Here is a 15636-nt window from a genome sequence, read left to right as displayed (position 1 = left end):
TCAGGGCTACAGGGACCAATCTTATTTTATTGACTTTTATATCCCCAACAACCATTAAGTTCTGCACAGTTTACAATAAAAAAAAGTCCTGGTCATTCGTGGTATTTTATGACTGCGAACCGCCGACAAGGAGAGGGCAGCGGGAGAGGCAGGAGAGAGCAGCCGGAGCTCCGCAAGTGCAGGAAATCACTCGCAGTATGCTCCAACCGTCTCTTCCTGCATGAAGTTGGGCCTTATCCTTTAACACGCAGCTCCTGATTGGATAAGGCCCGACTTAGTGCAGGAAGAGGCAGTCGGAGCATACCGCGAGTGATTTCCTGCACTCGCGGCGCTCTGGCTGCTCTCCCGCTGCCCTCTTCAGTCTCCCCCATGAAAAACCATATTCGCGGTTTTTCAAGATTCGCGGGGGTTTCCTGAAACGGAACCCCCGCAAATATCGGGGGAGTACTGTACTACTAATACAGCCTGAAATTCATTACTAGGCATGCATAATATAGTTATTAAATAGGTACATTTTCAGTTGTGTTCTAAAAGCTAAATAAACACCAGAAGCTGAGAAATGACAGGCCAGTCCGTTTCAAAACCGGAATGCCTGAAAAGCAAGTACTGTAGTTTCCTAACATAACTTTGTCTCGATTGACCTCGAACTGTAGGGAGAGCAAAAGGATTGCTACTTCGGGTGCTACGAAAATGAACTGCATACTCAAAATCTCGCCACGTTCTAGGAAGGGCCTATCCCATTCAATATCTTAAAAAGTAGACTCCCCGGCTGTATTGCAAGGATTTTTTTTTTTTTTAATTTACCAGCCTAGGGGCTCCTTTTACTAAGCTGAATTACCCCGTGTGCTAAACCCACGCTACGCGGCTAGAACTAACGCCAGCTCAATGTTGGCGTTAGCGTCTAGCGCGCGGGGCCACTCAGCGCGTGCCAAAACCACTATGGCAGCTTAGTAAAAGGAGCCCCTAGGTGTTTGAGATCAGAAAATAGTACGAAACCGAGTTTAGAGGGTAAGATGTCGATCTCACACGTTAGGATTGGTGCAGCGATGCTGTCTCTGGCAGGTGCTAAACTCTGGAATGCTATGCCCGGAATTTTGCAATATTGTGAAGGGAGGATGAATTTTAAGAAAATGCTGAAAACTCAATTGTATGTTAGCGCTTTCCTGTGTTAAAGTTTTTTTTCTTTTTTACAAGCACTGTTTTTTTGTGAAGGTAAGCTCTGTAAACCGTATAGTTAATATGTAAATTTTTAATTAAATAAATAAATAAATTGGCAACTTGAGATTAATAAATCAGTTAGTTGATCACATTTTTTAAAGAAAAAAAATCATCAGCTGCTGTGAGCAACCTAGGTATATTAAACTACAGTAGTCCAGGCCACATAAAACTAAGGGCTCCTTTTACTAAGCCGTGCTAGTGGTTTTAGCGCGCGCTTCCACGCGCTAGATGCTAATGCCAGCATTGAGCCGGCATTAGGTTTAGCCGCGTAGCACGGGGTTAGCGTGTATGGCAATTCAGCGCATATTAAAAACACTAGCACACCTTAGTAAAAAAAAACAACATAGTAACATAGTAGATGACGGCCGATAAAGACCCGAATGGTCCATCCAGTCTGCCCAACCTGATTCAATTTAAAATTTTTTTAAAATATTTTCTTCTTAGCTATTTCTGGGCAAGAATCCAAAGCTCTACCCGGTACTGTGCTTGGGTTCCAACTGCCGAAATCTCCGTTAAAACCTACTCCAGCCCATCTACACCCTCCCAGCCATCGAAGCCCTCTCCAGCCCATCCTCCCCCAAACGGCCATATACAGACACAAACCGTGCAAGTCTGCCCAGTACTGGCCTTAGTTCAATATTTACTATTATTTTCCGATTCTCCTTCTCTGCCAACAGACACAAGAGAAGCTCTCATTCCTACTTCGTTTCCCCCCCCCAGGTAGAGGTTGTAAACTGAAAAAACACCATGAACACCTTCTTTCACATCAAGCAGCATTGTGGGGTAAAGACAACAGACAAAAATTCAATGGCAGACGATATGATGCATGACCTACTTCTACTGGAGCGCTGGTCTAGGTCCTGGCAACTCAGTTTCAATGCCAAAAAATGCAAAGTCATGCACCTGGGGAGCCGAAACCCATGCAAGGTTTACACCCTAAAAGGCGAGATCCTGACAAGAACTGAAGCGGAAAGAGACTTAGGGGTGATTGTCAGGGAAGACATGAAATCTGCAAACCAAGTGGAGCAAGCTTCATCCAAAGCAAGGCAAATCATAGGTTGCATACGCAGGAGTTTCGTCAGCCGTAAACCGGAAGTCATTATGCCACTGTATAGATCCATGGTGAGACCGCACCTGGAGTACTGTGTGCAATTCTGGAGGCCGCATTACCGCAAGGATGTGCTGAGACTGGAATCGGTCCAGAGAATGGCCACCAGGATGGTCTCGGGACTCAAGGAGCTCCCATACGAGGAGAGGTTAGGGAAGTTGCAGCTCTACTCACTCGAGGAACGTAGAGAGAGGGGAGATATGATCGAGACATTCAAGTATCTCACGGGCCGCATCGAGGTGGAGGAAGATATCTTCTTTTTCAAGGGTCCCGCGACAACAAGGGGGCATCCGTGGAAAATCAGGGGCGGGAAACTGCACGGTGACACTAGGAAGTTCTTCTTCACTGAAAGGGTAGTTGATCACTGGAATAGTCTTCCACTCCAGGTTATTGAGGCCGGCAGCGTGCCAGATTTTAAGGCGAGATGGGATAGACATGTGGGATCTATCCGCAAAGATAAATAGGGAGGGTCATTAGAGTGGGCAGACTTGATGGGCCATGGCCCTTATCTGCCATCTATTTCTATGTTTCTGTTTCTAACTGCTTTTGCCCACTACTTAAGAGGAATTCAGAAAACGTCTAAAAACTCAACTGTTCCTGAAGTATCTAGACAACTGACCCACTCATCTTCTTTCTCCTCCATAGTGATTCCTCTGTCCTATTAATCTCTTTCTCTTCAACAACGCATTTCCGGTCCTATTAACTCTCCTCTTCCACCCCTCTTAAATTCAATCAATTTGTACCTCGCTTAATCTATTGTAAACCGTATAGAACTTAATGGTATCGCGGTATATAAATTGTTATTATTATTATTATTCTAGATCCTCTGTGTTCATCCCACGCTTCTTTGATCTCAGTCACAGTTTTACTCTCCACCACCTCTCTAGGGAGAGCATTCCAGGCATCCACCACCCTCTCCGTAAAGTAGAATTTCCTAACATTGCCTTTGAATCTACCACCCCTCAACCTCAAATTATGTCCTCTGGTTTTACCATTTTCCTTTCTCTGGAAAAGATTTTGTTCTACGTTAATATCCTTCAAGTATTTGAACGTCTGAATCATATCTCCCCTGTCCCTCCTTTCCTCTAGGGTATACATATTCAGGGCTTCCAGTCTCTCCTCATACGTCTTCTGGCGCAAGCCTCCTATCATTTTCATTGCCCTCCTCTGGACCGCTTCAAGTCTTCTTACGACCTTCGCCAGATACGGTCTCCAAAACTGAACACAATGCTCCAAGTGGGGCCTTACCAATGATCTGTACAGGGGTATCAACACCTTCTTCCTTCTACTGGCTACACCTCTCTTTATACAGCCCAGCATCCTTCTGGCAGCAGCCACTGCCTTATCACACTGTTTTTTCGCCTTTAGATCTAACATTTGTACCAATACTCTAAACTGAAATGATGGAAAATAGCCCCGAACAACTGGAAGCATTCTCATTACAAAAAAGGCATTCCTCACTACCAGAAGGTTATCATGCTGCTGTACCAGGCCATGGTGCGCCCTCACCTGGAGTACTGCGTCCAGCACTGGTCACCTTACATGAAGAAGGACACGGTACTACTCGAAAGGGTCCAGAGAAGAGCGACTAAGATGGTTAAGGGGTTGGAGGAGTTGCCGTACAGTGAAAGATTAGAGAAACTGGGCCTCTTCTCCCTCGAACACAGGAGATTGAGAAGGGACATGATCGAAACATTCAAGGTACTGAAGGGAATAGACTTAGTAGATAAGGGCAGGTTGTTCACCCTCTCCAAGGTAGGGAGAACAAGAGGGCACTCTCTAAAGTTGAAAGGGGATCAATTCCGTACGAACATAAGGAAGTTCTTCTTCACCCAGAGAGTGGTGGAAACTGGAACGCTCTTCTGGAGTCTGTCATAGAGGGAAACACCCTCCAGGGATTCAAGACAAAGTTGGACAAGTTCCTGCTGAACCAGAACGTACGCAGGTAGGGCTAGTCTCAGTTAGGACAAGGGTCTTTGACCAAGGGCCGCCGCGTGAGCAGACTGCTGGGCACAATGGACCACTGTTCTGACCCAACAGCGGCAATTCTTATGTTCTTATATCCACCTGAGACTGCATTGTAAGCCCCTTGTCAAAGAGCACACCTAAAATCCTAATCAAATGGACAAAAAGATAACGGACCAAGAATTTAGTATCGGTAATAGAAGCTGACTGAATAGCCAGGAAAAATGTAGTTTTTTCTGGGTTCAATTTTTGTCGATGGTCAACCATCTACCCTTCTTAGTGCATGATAGGGGGTTGTGTATTGAGTGCAAATCAGCCCCTCCCTTTCTTTTTCCTCCTCTCTGGAATGGGATGGGGACTCTCCTGGGACATGAAGCTGTACCATGCATTTCCCTGATGCCTGGCCCTGACTGCTCATATGTACCAAAAATATGCAAACCTAGGGACAGATCAATAGACAAGAAGGACAGACCTCGCTTCAACAGCAGACGAGATGGTCTGAGTGTGAAATGCATCTAAACACAATGAGTGAAAGTAACTGATGTTCTCTATCAAGAAGCAAGAAGAGACATTGGTAAATGCTAAACACACCCAGTGAGCATAAAGAAAATGCAGTCAGTAATAGGAGAAATGAAAGTTTCTTACCCGGTGGAAGAATTTCTCCAGCCTCTCTTTCAGAACTGCTACACCTCCATTCTCCATTGTCTTTACAAATGTTCCATTAAAAAGCTGGAGAAAGAAAAGCAGACAACATTAATACCAATCTCAATCGTCATCAGAATCAGTATAATTTTTACTGACAGCAGTGCCACCTAATTGCACCAAAATCTGAGCAGAAAGCTGAAGGGTATAGGCCCAGTTTAATAAACAAAATAGGCAGCTTCTCAATTTGTTACAGCAGGGGTGTCAAAGTCCCTCCTTGAGGGCCGCAATCCAGTCAGGTTTTCAGGATTTCCCCAATGAATATGCATGAGATCTATTAGCATACAATGAAAGCAGTGCATGCAAATAGATCTCATGCATATTCATTGGGGAAATCCTGAAAACCAGACTGGACTGCGGCCCTCGAGAAGGGACTTTGACACCCCTGTCCTAACCTCTTTCTTGGCCTCTAAATTTAATTCTTCAAGGAGGCATTGCTTCCTGAACTTAATGCATGAAGAATAAATAGTTGATGACCTCCTAAAAAGCAGACATAGTGATCTCAGTTCATCAGCAAACCAAACCACAGCAAATCACCCCCCCTCCTTTTTATAAATTGCATTAGGCTTTTTTATTGCCAGCCATGGCGCTAAAAGCTCCAGCGCTCATTGAATTCCTATGAGCGTCGGAGCCATTACCGCTAGGGCTGACAATAAAAAAGCCTAACGCGGCTTCATAAAAGGGGGCCCGAGTTTTTTCAAAGAGATGCTCAGGCTGTAGGGTCAGGGGGATAGTTATGAGTGAACCACTAGCAAAGTACAGAAGTTGGAAACATCCACAATGGCAAATCAACCCACATCACATCCCCCCAACATCACAACAGGCTAGTGATTCTGCACATTAAAAGATAAGTGAAAATACTTTCTGTTGTGATATTTGATTTGAATTGGTTTATTTAACTATGAAACAACAGTAAGTGTTAAGTAAGACATCAAGGAGGAGGTGAAAACAAGGGCCAAGAATGGATATCATCACCCATTGATCTACACCAGTGTTCTTAACCATCGGTCCATGGACCGGTGCCGGTCCACAGAAATTTCCTGCCGGTCCACAGGGCCGGCATGTGTATCAGGCCCAAAAACTGAGTTACATTACATTAGGGATTTTTATTCCGCCATTACCTTGCGGTTCAAGGCGGCTTACAAAAGATTTATAAATGGGGGTTACAATGGGAGAACGATTGATTTCCTAGGATGGTAAAGTGTGGATCTTTTGACATTTCTCGGGATGTTAAGAGTAAGGGGGCTTACAGAGATTTGAAAAGGGGTAGCAATGGAAGTAAAATTGACATTACTAGGGAAGAGAAGAGTAGCTCATTTGTCAGTTTTAGAGTTATTAAGAGAACGTGAAGTTAGGGCTGCTTCAGGAATTTCTTGAAAAGTATTGTTTTTATTTCTTTTCTGAAAGTCTTGTAGTCAGGGGTGGTCATCAGAAGGTTGGAGATCTGGTTGTCCAGTCTTGCGGCTTGAGTGGCTAAGAGGCCGTCGTGTAGTTTTGTTCTTTTTACTTCTTTGATCAGAGGAGGTATGAATGGGGGGGAGTGCGTTTTTCTGTGTATGGTTGTGGATGCTTGGATGAGGAGGTTGTTCAGGTAGGTTGGGCTGTCTCCGTTTAGAGCTTTAAATAACATGCAGTAGAATTTAAATTGAATTCTTTCTTGGATTGGTAGCCAATGTGAGTTGATGTAAGCTTCTGTGATATGGTCATGTTTTCTTAATGAGTAGATGAGTCTCAGAGCTGTATTTTGGATAGTTTTAGTTGCCTGGTCATAGTAGAAGGGCATGGAAGGAAGAGGATGTTGCAGTAGTACAACAATCCCAGGATTAGAGATTGTACTATAAGCTGGAATTGTGCTCTTTCAAAGAATTTCCGGACTAGTCTCAGATTTCTCATGATTGCGAAGGATTTCTGAATTGTTTTATTTATTTGCAGTTGCATGGTACAACATCTGTCTATAGTCATTCCAAGTAGTTTTATGATGGATTGGATGGGATAGTTGATTGAGTTGAGTTCTAAATTGGTTATGGCTTGGACTTTAACTGCCGGTCCACGGTGCGATCGATGCGTTGTTAATAAGATTATATTGTGTGTATATATATGAATGGAAAAAATAGTGTTACAATTAGGACTATGGGGGCAGGGTCTGGGGTGGAGATTGGGTAGAGATGGGCAGGGTCTGACCCACGACTTAGCCCAGTGTTCTTCAGTTGCTGGTCTGCGGATCGATGCCAGTCCACAAAATAATTATTTTATTTCTACCGGTCCATGGGTGTAAAAAGGTTGAAAAACACTGATCTACACAACTTGTGTGGAAATTAGTGGGTGTTGGAGACCCTCTAGACCTCTTTCCGTACTGGACACGAGGAAGTTGGGGGATTTGCCATTGTGGATACTTATAAATGCCTTGCTGAGTAATACATCCAGGGACCTTGAGGTAACACTAGCCACACAGCTACTTTAAAGAGACAAATCATAATGTTTCATAACATAACATAAATTCACTTATATACCGCAGTAACCTCTCAGTTCAACGCAATTAACAACAATCAAGAGACTGTACAAGCACAGTGTATTACAATTTGTCAAATAAGAAGGTCTTTAGCATTTTTTCTAAAGGAAACTTGTATATCGCCTTTTTGTAGTTTTTACAACCACACTCAAAACGGTTTACATACTGGCACTTCAAGTTGGAGTTTGTTATCAGAACAGAAAAAGGTTTATCCCATGATCCAGCTTGAAAAGATAAAATTCTATGGAAAAATCTTTTGTATATGTAACCTTTAGTAGGAAATGTAAATCTAAAATGCAGAGAAAAATGTTTTCTGATAGTAAATTTAAAGTGGTCAATAATATAATCAGGTATAAGGCCAAACAATGTCTTGTAATAGGTACAACCTAACTTGAATAATATTCTTGCCTCAACTGGGAGCCAATGTAGCTTCCAATAGAATTTGGTTACATGATCACATTTTTTCAAGTTGAAAAATCAGCTGAATGATCTGCAACCTTTCGATATCCTCTTTACTGGAGGCTAGATAAATTATGTTACAATAATCCAGGGAACTCAAAATAAATTATTATACCGTAGTCTAAATGAGGAGTGATCAAAGTATGCCCTAATCAATCGCAACTTTCATAGCATAAACCAAGTTTTCCTAACTAGTGCATTAATTTGAGCATCGAGTGACAGATTTTGGTCTAAATAAACCCATAAAATCTTTATAATGGATCCACTGTAAAACAAGTTATAAATCCTAACAGATGCAGTTAACATTACCTTATACATGCGGTAGCACTGCTGCAACACTGAACTGTACACTTTATCCTATTAAAAAAATAAAAATAGTAAATACTGTAGATGCCATTATTGTCTTATATGTTATGAAATATTACTTATACTGTTCATTTAGGTGGCTTTTTACAAAGCTGCATTAGGCACCAATGTGAGTCTAACGTCACAAAAATGGCCTAAAGTGGGACATGCAAAAGCATCCTGTGTTAGAGTATTAAATATTTTTTTGTAATTTTTTAAGGTGGCATGTCAGGGGTAGAGAGTGGCTGTTCCTGTGCTAATAAATCTATTAACTGTCTGACCATGTGGTCCAAAAATATTAAATAATAATTTTTTTTTAATGTGAATTAAGACATTGATGCTCAACTTTTTTAAAATAAGGGGATAAGTAATTTATATAAAAAAAAGATTTAAATAAATAGGAAGGAAGGGGGTATATTGCCTATGATTTAAACAGGAGTGAGTGAATTGTTCACTTTTGAAACCCAGTTGGGTTAATTGCTCCATATTCTGAGGCTTTTTACCCCTTTAGATTCACATATATATATGAATAAGATTTAGACTGGCAGTAATTGAATTAATTGAATAAATTAGCTATCTCGGCAAGATATAACTCCACGATGGGTTTTTTCTATTATTTAATGTTCCTGTGCTAACCAATAGCGAATGACACGGGGACAAATTTTTTCCCGTCCCTATGGAAACTCATTTCCTCATCCCGTCCTGATAAGTTCTTTTCCTGTCCCTGCCCCATTCCCGCAAGCTCCGTCCTCATCTGCACAAGCCTCAAACCCTTTAAAATCATATGTGTTCAAGGTTTGTGCGGTTAAGGCGGAGCTTACAGGAATGGGGCAGGGACAGCAACAAAACTCGTGGGGACGATGAAATTGAGTTCCTGTGGAAACAGGGACAAATTTGTCCCTGTATCATTCTTTCCTAACCAATTAACCCATCTACAATACCACACACTAAACCAAACTAGATGGTGGTAAATGCTCCCGTGATCATCTTTAAAAATGGATGCATGCTAATGGCAACATTAACAAATGGCCTTTAATGAAATAAATAGAAAATCAGAGGGTTTTTTTTAATGACCTCAATAAAAATGGCCTTAGTGAGTGGGAATGACTCATGTAAGGGTGAACTAAGGACATTGCCACAGCTTTGTAAACGAACCCCTCTTAAGGCAGTTTACATGAACTCACATTCATAAAATACAAAGACTCAAAATCAAATCCATAACTTCAAATTACCGTATTTGCCGGCGTATAAGACGACTTTTCAGTACCTTAAAATCCTCCCCAAAGTCGGGGGTCGTCTTATACGCCGGGTACTGATAACATCACAGTTTTTCAACCGCCGGTCCGCAGAAAATTCCTGCCGGTCCGCACAGGACCGGCGAGATGGACCCGTTAAATTTTCTGCCCCGATGGTGTTTGCAGAAATCTTCTGTTCCTCCCAGCCTCGGGCGATCAAGACAGGCGGTCATTCCCTCTGTGAGTCTCGCCTATGCGGAAACAGGAAGTTGAAACAAAATAGGCGGGACTCAGAGAGGGAAGGTCCCGACGTTTGCAGCCTGTCTTGATCGCTGCCCCTGCTGAGTCGCCGAAGAGGGCCGCGGGGAAAGTGCAGGCAGAGAGAAGATGGTCAGCGTGCGCGGGGAGGACAGCGTGTCGATTGGGGCCATCAGCAGCGTTTGTGCTGAGTCTGCCCACGTGCAGGATGCGGCGGGTAGGGGCCTCCGACTCGTCTTGGGCGGCTGGGCCTGCGGTGCAAAGCTGTTTTTGCCGGCTTGGGGGGGGGGTCGCGAATCGGAAGAAGGGGTAGTCTTATACGGCGAGTATATAACAAACTCTATATTTTAACTGTAAAAGTTGGGGGGTCGTCTTATACGCCCAGTCGTCTTATACGCCGGCAAATACGGTAAAAACTAAACTATAGTACATATCAGGTGCACATCAACTATATTCAGTATAAAAATTAAATTATAGATCTTTTTAAGAAAACACCCACCTGTATTCCACCGAGTTGCTACATTTTTAACATCCACATTTTCAGCAGTTTTTTTTTTTTTTTTTAAAGATTTTGACATCAGACTCCAGCTTCATTTCCTCAGGCAAACTATTCCACCATATTGGTGCCACAACTGAAAAACATTCTTGATCTAGATCTCTTCCCTCCAAACTCAGATATAATTGGAATTAGAGAATGACATGGGGGACAAATTTTTCCCCATCCCCGCAGGAACTCGATTTCCCCGTCCCCATGAGTTTTGTCGCTGTCCTGGTCACTGCCCGATTCCTGTAAGCTCTGCCTTAATTGCACAAGCCTCGAACATTTATGATTTTAAACAATTCAGATCCAGTGACTTTGAACTCTACATTTGGTGCAGCGGCCTGTAAACCTGGGGAACTGGGTTCAATTCCCATTGCAGTTCTATATATGTAAATCACTCTTGATTGTAACTACAGGAAAGCAGTACGTGTGCACAGTAACATTACACCTTGAAGTCTATAAATGGAAGATTAGGTTCTTACCTTGATAATCTTCTTTCTGGTAGATGTGTCTAGGAGTTCTGTGCAGATGAGTTCTGGTAGATGTGTCTAGGAGGCCTGTGCAGATGAGGACGGAGCTTGCAGGAATGGAGCAGGAACAGGAATCGAACTCTCCAGGATGGGATGGGAAAATGAGTTCCCACGGGGATGGGGAAAAATTTGTCCCTGTGTCATTCTCTAGTTGGAATCTCCAATAATAACCCTGTATTCTATTTTAACACATGCTTTAAGAGTATCTCTTCAATTTTGCCCTTAAATATCACTTAGTACATTTAGAATCCATGTAGCTGATAAATCAAGCACCTCCAGGCAACCATCCCTACTCATAGCATGGCCTGGTTGAAAATGGAACTGTTCACACAAGTACAAAATTTTCATTTGGAAATCCCCAAAACGAATACAGCTTGAGCCTCATTGTATGGGGAGTGGAGACCTCCGCTACCTGGATCAGAGGCAGGGCCTTTGTTTGTAATCTCATTAAAAACTTCTAAGCAAATGCTTGGAATACCCTGGAGACGAAAATGGTGACAAAATTCAAAAAAGCATGACATGAACAAAGCGAATCTAATTAGATAATGGAATGCTATAAAATGAACACGTAAGGCTGACACTGGGCAGACTCGCACGGTCTGTGTCCCTTACTTGGCAATTTGGTTTAAGATGGGTCAGGGAGGACTTTGATGGAAACTCCAGTAATTTAGAACAGTGGTTCCCAACCCTGTCCTGGAGGACCACCAGGCCAATCGGGTTTTCAGGATAGCCCTAATGAATATGCATGGAGCAGATTTGCTTGCCTGTCACTTCCATTATATGCAAATCTCTCTCATGCATATTCATTAGGAGTAACCTGAAAATCCAATTGGCCTGCTTGTCCCCCAGGACAGGGTTGGGAATCACTGATTTAGAACATGAGGACAGTGCTGGGCAGACTTCTATGGCCCATATCCCGCAAATGACGAGATGGTTTGGATAGGCTGGAGGAGCTTGGATGGCAACTCCAGTAGTTGGAACCTAAGGACAGTCTACAGTCTATGTTCCAGAAATATCAAAGAATAAAAGGCAATTTAATTATGAATTTATAAGGCATGTGACTATCGAGCAGACTGGATGGACCATTTAAGTCTTTATCTGCTGTCATTTACTATGTTACTCAAAAGTGTTTCTTACCAGTAACTCCTCCTCTTGATACTCTATTACAGGTCTTCCATCCTTGCTGGGTTTTTCTATCGTAGGGTTCTGAACAACCTAAAACATCAGACCATTAAATATTGCACAATATTCCACTGTGCATTTCACTGCAGCATTTTAGAATAATCAGATGAAAACTGTGAAAACATTGGCTATAGTAGCCGTACTGATTTTCAGCATTAAATCATCTTCCTCCCTTTCTTACTGCAGTATGAAGTCCTTCCATTCAACTTTCTGCAAATGCCTCCCTTTCGAAGTACTGAAGCAGACTGCAGCATTGCCACTTGCAATGTTGCTCTTGGGTGGATCAGTAGTGCTTCTGTCACCTGCTCCATCAATACTTCTGACTCCATGGTGAAGGATTCAGAAACAGCTCAAAAGCTGGGTGTCCCGCCTGGCAGGGCAGGGTCCTCAGCAGAGCAAAAGATCCGAGCTGAGTTTATCACTCAGAAATGGAATAGTTTCATCTCTAATACAACACAAACTATTTAGCAGCAAGATATTTTACAAAGAAGTACCATGACCATCCAAAAGTTCTCTTCTGGTTCATGAAAAAACTGTCTGTTTTTCAACGTGTGTAAGGATTTTGCAGGCTTTGAAGGACTAAAGGTCCTGGAAAAGTAGGGGAAAAAAAGATATTTAGGGGCAAATTATATATATTACCAGTGAACTGTTTTATAATATAAGGAAAAATGTTTCATCTTACTACCTTGTGAACTGTACAATTGCTTCACACAGACTAACATTTCTAATTTTTTCATTCTTTTCTACCTCATTTGGATGATAGAAAAGAATCTTTTTTTCTTCCTAATGAGAAAAACATTAAAAGAAGAAAAATGAAGAATTACAAATGCGCCACAGCAAGCAAGCAACCAACTGACAAACTGAATATTAAGAAAAATTAAGGCAAAGTACAGATATAACAACTAAACTATCAATTAAATTGTAGAATTCATAAGCACAGCAATCTGAACAGTTTCTGCAAACCTCCAAGTGTGTGAGGACTACAAAACCTTGCAGTTGCTTGTGATCTTAACTGTTAACGTAATGATGGTGGACAGCAGCTTTTATATTTTGGTGCAAACCCCCCACCCCCCCCCATAATATACACAAAAGTCTTAAGGCAGAAGTCTATGCTTTCATCTCTTCCAAACAGGATAAGTATAATAATCTGCACTGAGAGGTTCACTACAAAAGCATTTACTGATCACTGAAATTTTGATAAAGCAGTAGATAGGTTAATTGGGCCACAGAAAGACAATAGGAGTCTGTCACAGGTGGATGGCAGTGCTGCCAATATACACAATTCCAGAAGGGAGACTTTTTGGCCAGTCCTAGTTTTGAACTTACAATTCAAAACAGTGTGGTATTTGAAGCCCCTGATTTTGTGCTGCAGGTCCCATAATGCACCATGAAAGGGTTATCAGAAACTAGCACTAGCTTAAAATCTAATCTGATGGAACTGGATAACTTGATGCCATGCACCTTGCTTTCTCTCACATTATATACCTGCCAATTCAAGCCATCAGGTTACCACAGCAAGTTCTAAAGGCTTTCTCCCACAGCCAGGCCACCCTCTGAAACATACAGAGGATGGAGAAATATTGCAGCAGCACACCCTTCAAACCCTACTAAAGCAGGAACACTGGAGTAGCCTAATAGTTACAGGAGTGGGTTGAAAAGCAGGGTGCAAATCCCACTGCTGCTTCTTGTGGCCTTGGACAAGTCGTTTAACTCTTCAATGGCTCAGGTATTTATTTATTTTTAAAATTTCTATACCGTTTTATTCCGAAACGGTTTACAATAAAGTTACATGCAGGTCAGAACAGATAAAAGCAAAAGCAGAAAGATTCAATCCTTACAATAGGTCAAATGCTCAAAGAAATGCATCAACACATAATTGCATTTTCAGCAGTTTCCTGAACTCCCATCACCATATTTCCGAATTAGGCCAACAAGGCCATTCCACAGTTTTACTCCTGCACATGAAAAGGTACAAACTTACCGGGAAACAACTACTGCACCTGAAAGTAAGCCGCTAAGTTATAGCACTGAAAAGGGCACAAGCTCGAGTCAAAAATCCCTTGACATCAATGATCAGGCCAGGCCACTATTCGTGACCCACAACTTGATGTTTTCAATGCATAAGTCAACCCAGTGGTCTCAAACTCACAGCCGCCAGGTACTATTTTGAGGGCCTCGGTATGTTTTTTTTAAAATCATAATCACAAAAGTAAAATAAAACAGTTTCTTGATCATATGTCTGTCTCTTTAGCTATAAATTACAATATTATTATTAAGACTTAGCCAAAAGGAAATATTTATAAACTATAAAGAGATTTACCTCTTGCAAAATTGTCATTTCTTTAATAAGACATTAACTATTTTTTTTCTGAGGCCCTCCAAGTACCTACAAATCCCAAATGTGGCCCTGCAAAGGGTTGGAGCTGGAGACCACTGAGTCAACCTGTTTCAGTGCACCCGACGATTTGCCTCGAGTGACACGGAAGCAAAACCAGCACTGACAGCTAAGGGATGGCGCTTACAACCTACCTCTCCCTCGCGCGGACCGAATTTGGGGTTGTAGACGAAGAAGCGCAAGAGAGAAGGGGCGGACTGTTTCTCCTGAGTCGCCGTCGCCATCCTCGACCTCCGGAGGGGGGGGGGGGAACCGCTGCGGTACAGGGACCGGCTCAAGGGCCGCCCAACCCTAGCATAACTCCGGCACTTCCGCCCCGCAGCCCCGAATGGCAACTGCCGGGGTTCCCCAGGGCAGGGCAAGCTGACGTCACTGCATCGCGCCGCCCCAGAGCTGGGCGCGGGCTTATGATGCCGAAGAGGTGGGCTTGGAAGGAAGGGTTCTCGTTTGTGCGAAGTCCGGTAGCTTTTTTTGCGATGCGTTTGCGCAACAAGCGAGAAATTCTGTAATTCCTATTAACCAGGAAACAAAAACAATGCACTCAGCGAACAATGTATTTAGAACAAATATTTATGGAAGGACAACAGTATGTTTAAAAGCATGTAGGCAGTCATGTTCAGGAATTGAACCTATTCTGTAGCCCTGATCTTACGGATACCAGATAACCCAGTTCCAAGGAACGTAAATCCCACAGCCAGAGATGCCTAGTTACACAGTTCTGGTTTTGACCTTAGATCCCAAGGCAGTGTGGGTTCCTTCTGCCCATTGAAATCAGTGAAGTCTTGTAATGCACCATGAAGGGGTAAATAGAAATCCAGGACTACCCCAAAATCTTCAGTGTGGAACTGAGTAACTTGACATCTCTGTGGTAGTTGTGATGGGTTGGAAAAATCAGCAAGTGCCCTAATCATAATGCACAAAGATGAGGTTGTCAGAAATCTAGGACTTGACTTGAAATTTCCCTCCTGAAACTAGATAACTTGGAAGCTCTGCTAGGCATTCAAAACAAAGCAGACAGGCTGGTACAATGGTTGAGCTAGTTTGTCTTCAACATATTAACGATAAAAACATTAACAATAAAGCTGTGGGGACTGGGGAATAATAATCTGTGCAGAACTCAGGCTTTCCAGTAATTAGGTACATGGAATGTTGTGAGAGGTTTTGGTACTCCTTTGTCAATCCATCTTGT

The 15636-nt window shown here is 42.6% G+C and overlaps 1 protein-coding gene across 2 annotated transcripts in view; it reads right to left on the bottom strand.

Moving 5' to 3' along the window:
* LOC117363923 (vacuolar fusion protein CCZ1 homolog) overlaps positions 1 to 14813 on the bottom strand; it is a 186529-nt gene extending 171716 nt beyond the window's left edge. Inside the window, exons 1-6 of one of the 2 annotated variants that reach the window (XM_033952503.1) lie at positions 14582 to 14813; positions 12738 to 12835; positions 12547 to 12640; positions 12008 to 12085; positions 8271 to 8318; positions 4937 to 5020 (exon numbers count right to left, since the gene is read on the bottom strand). In XM_033952503.1, coding sequence (XP_033808394.1) covers positions 4937 to 5020; positions 8271 to 8318; positions 12008 to 12085; positions 12547 to 12640; positions 12738 to 12835; positions 14582 to 14671 — 492 coding nt within the window. In that variant the 5' untranslated portion in view covers positions 14672 to 14813. The remainder of the gene's footprint in view (positions 1 to 4936; positions 5021 to 8270; positions 8319 to 12007; positions 12086 to 12546; positions 12641 to 12737; positions 12836 to 14581) is intronic. The other variant, XM_033952502.1, reaches the window with a different exon arrangement.
* Between the last annotated feature and the right edge of the window lie 823 nt (positions 14814 to 15636).

Source organism: Geotrypetes seraphini, chromosome 7 (genome assembly GCF_902459505.1).
Source record: "Geotrypetes seraphini chromosome 7, aGeoSer1.1, whole genome shotgun sequence".
Taxonomy (NCBI): Eukaryota; Metazoa; Chordata; class Amphibia; order Gymnophiona; family Dermophiidae; genus Geotrypetes; species Geotrypetes seraphini.
Note: the sequence above shows the minus strand (reverse complement) of the source record. Positions and strands in the feature narration are given on the sequence as shown.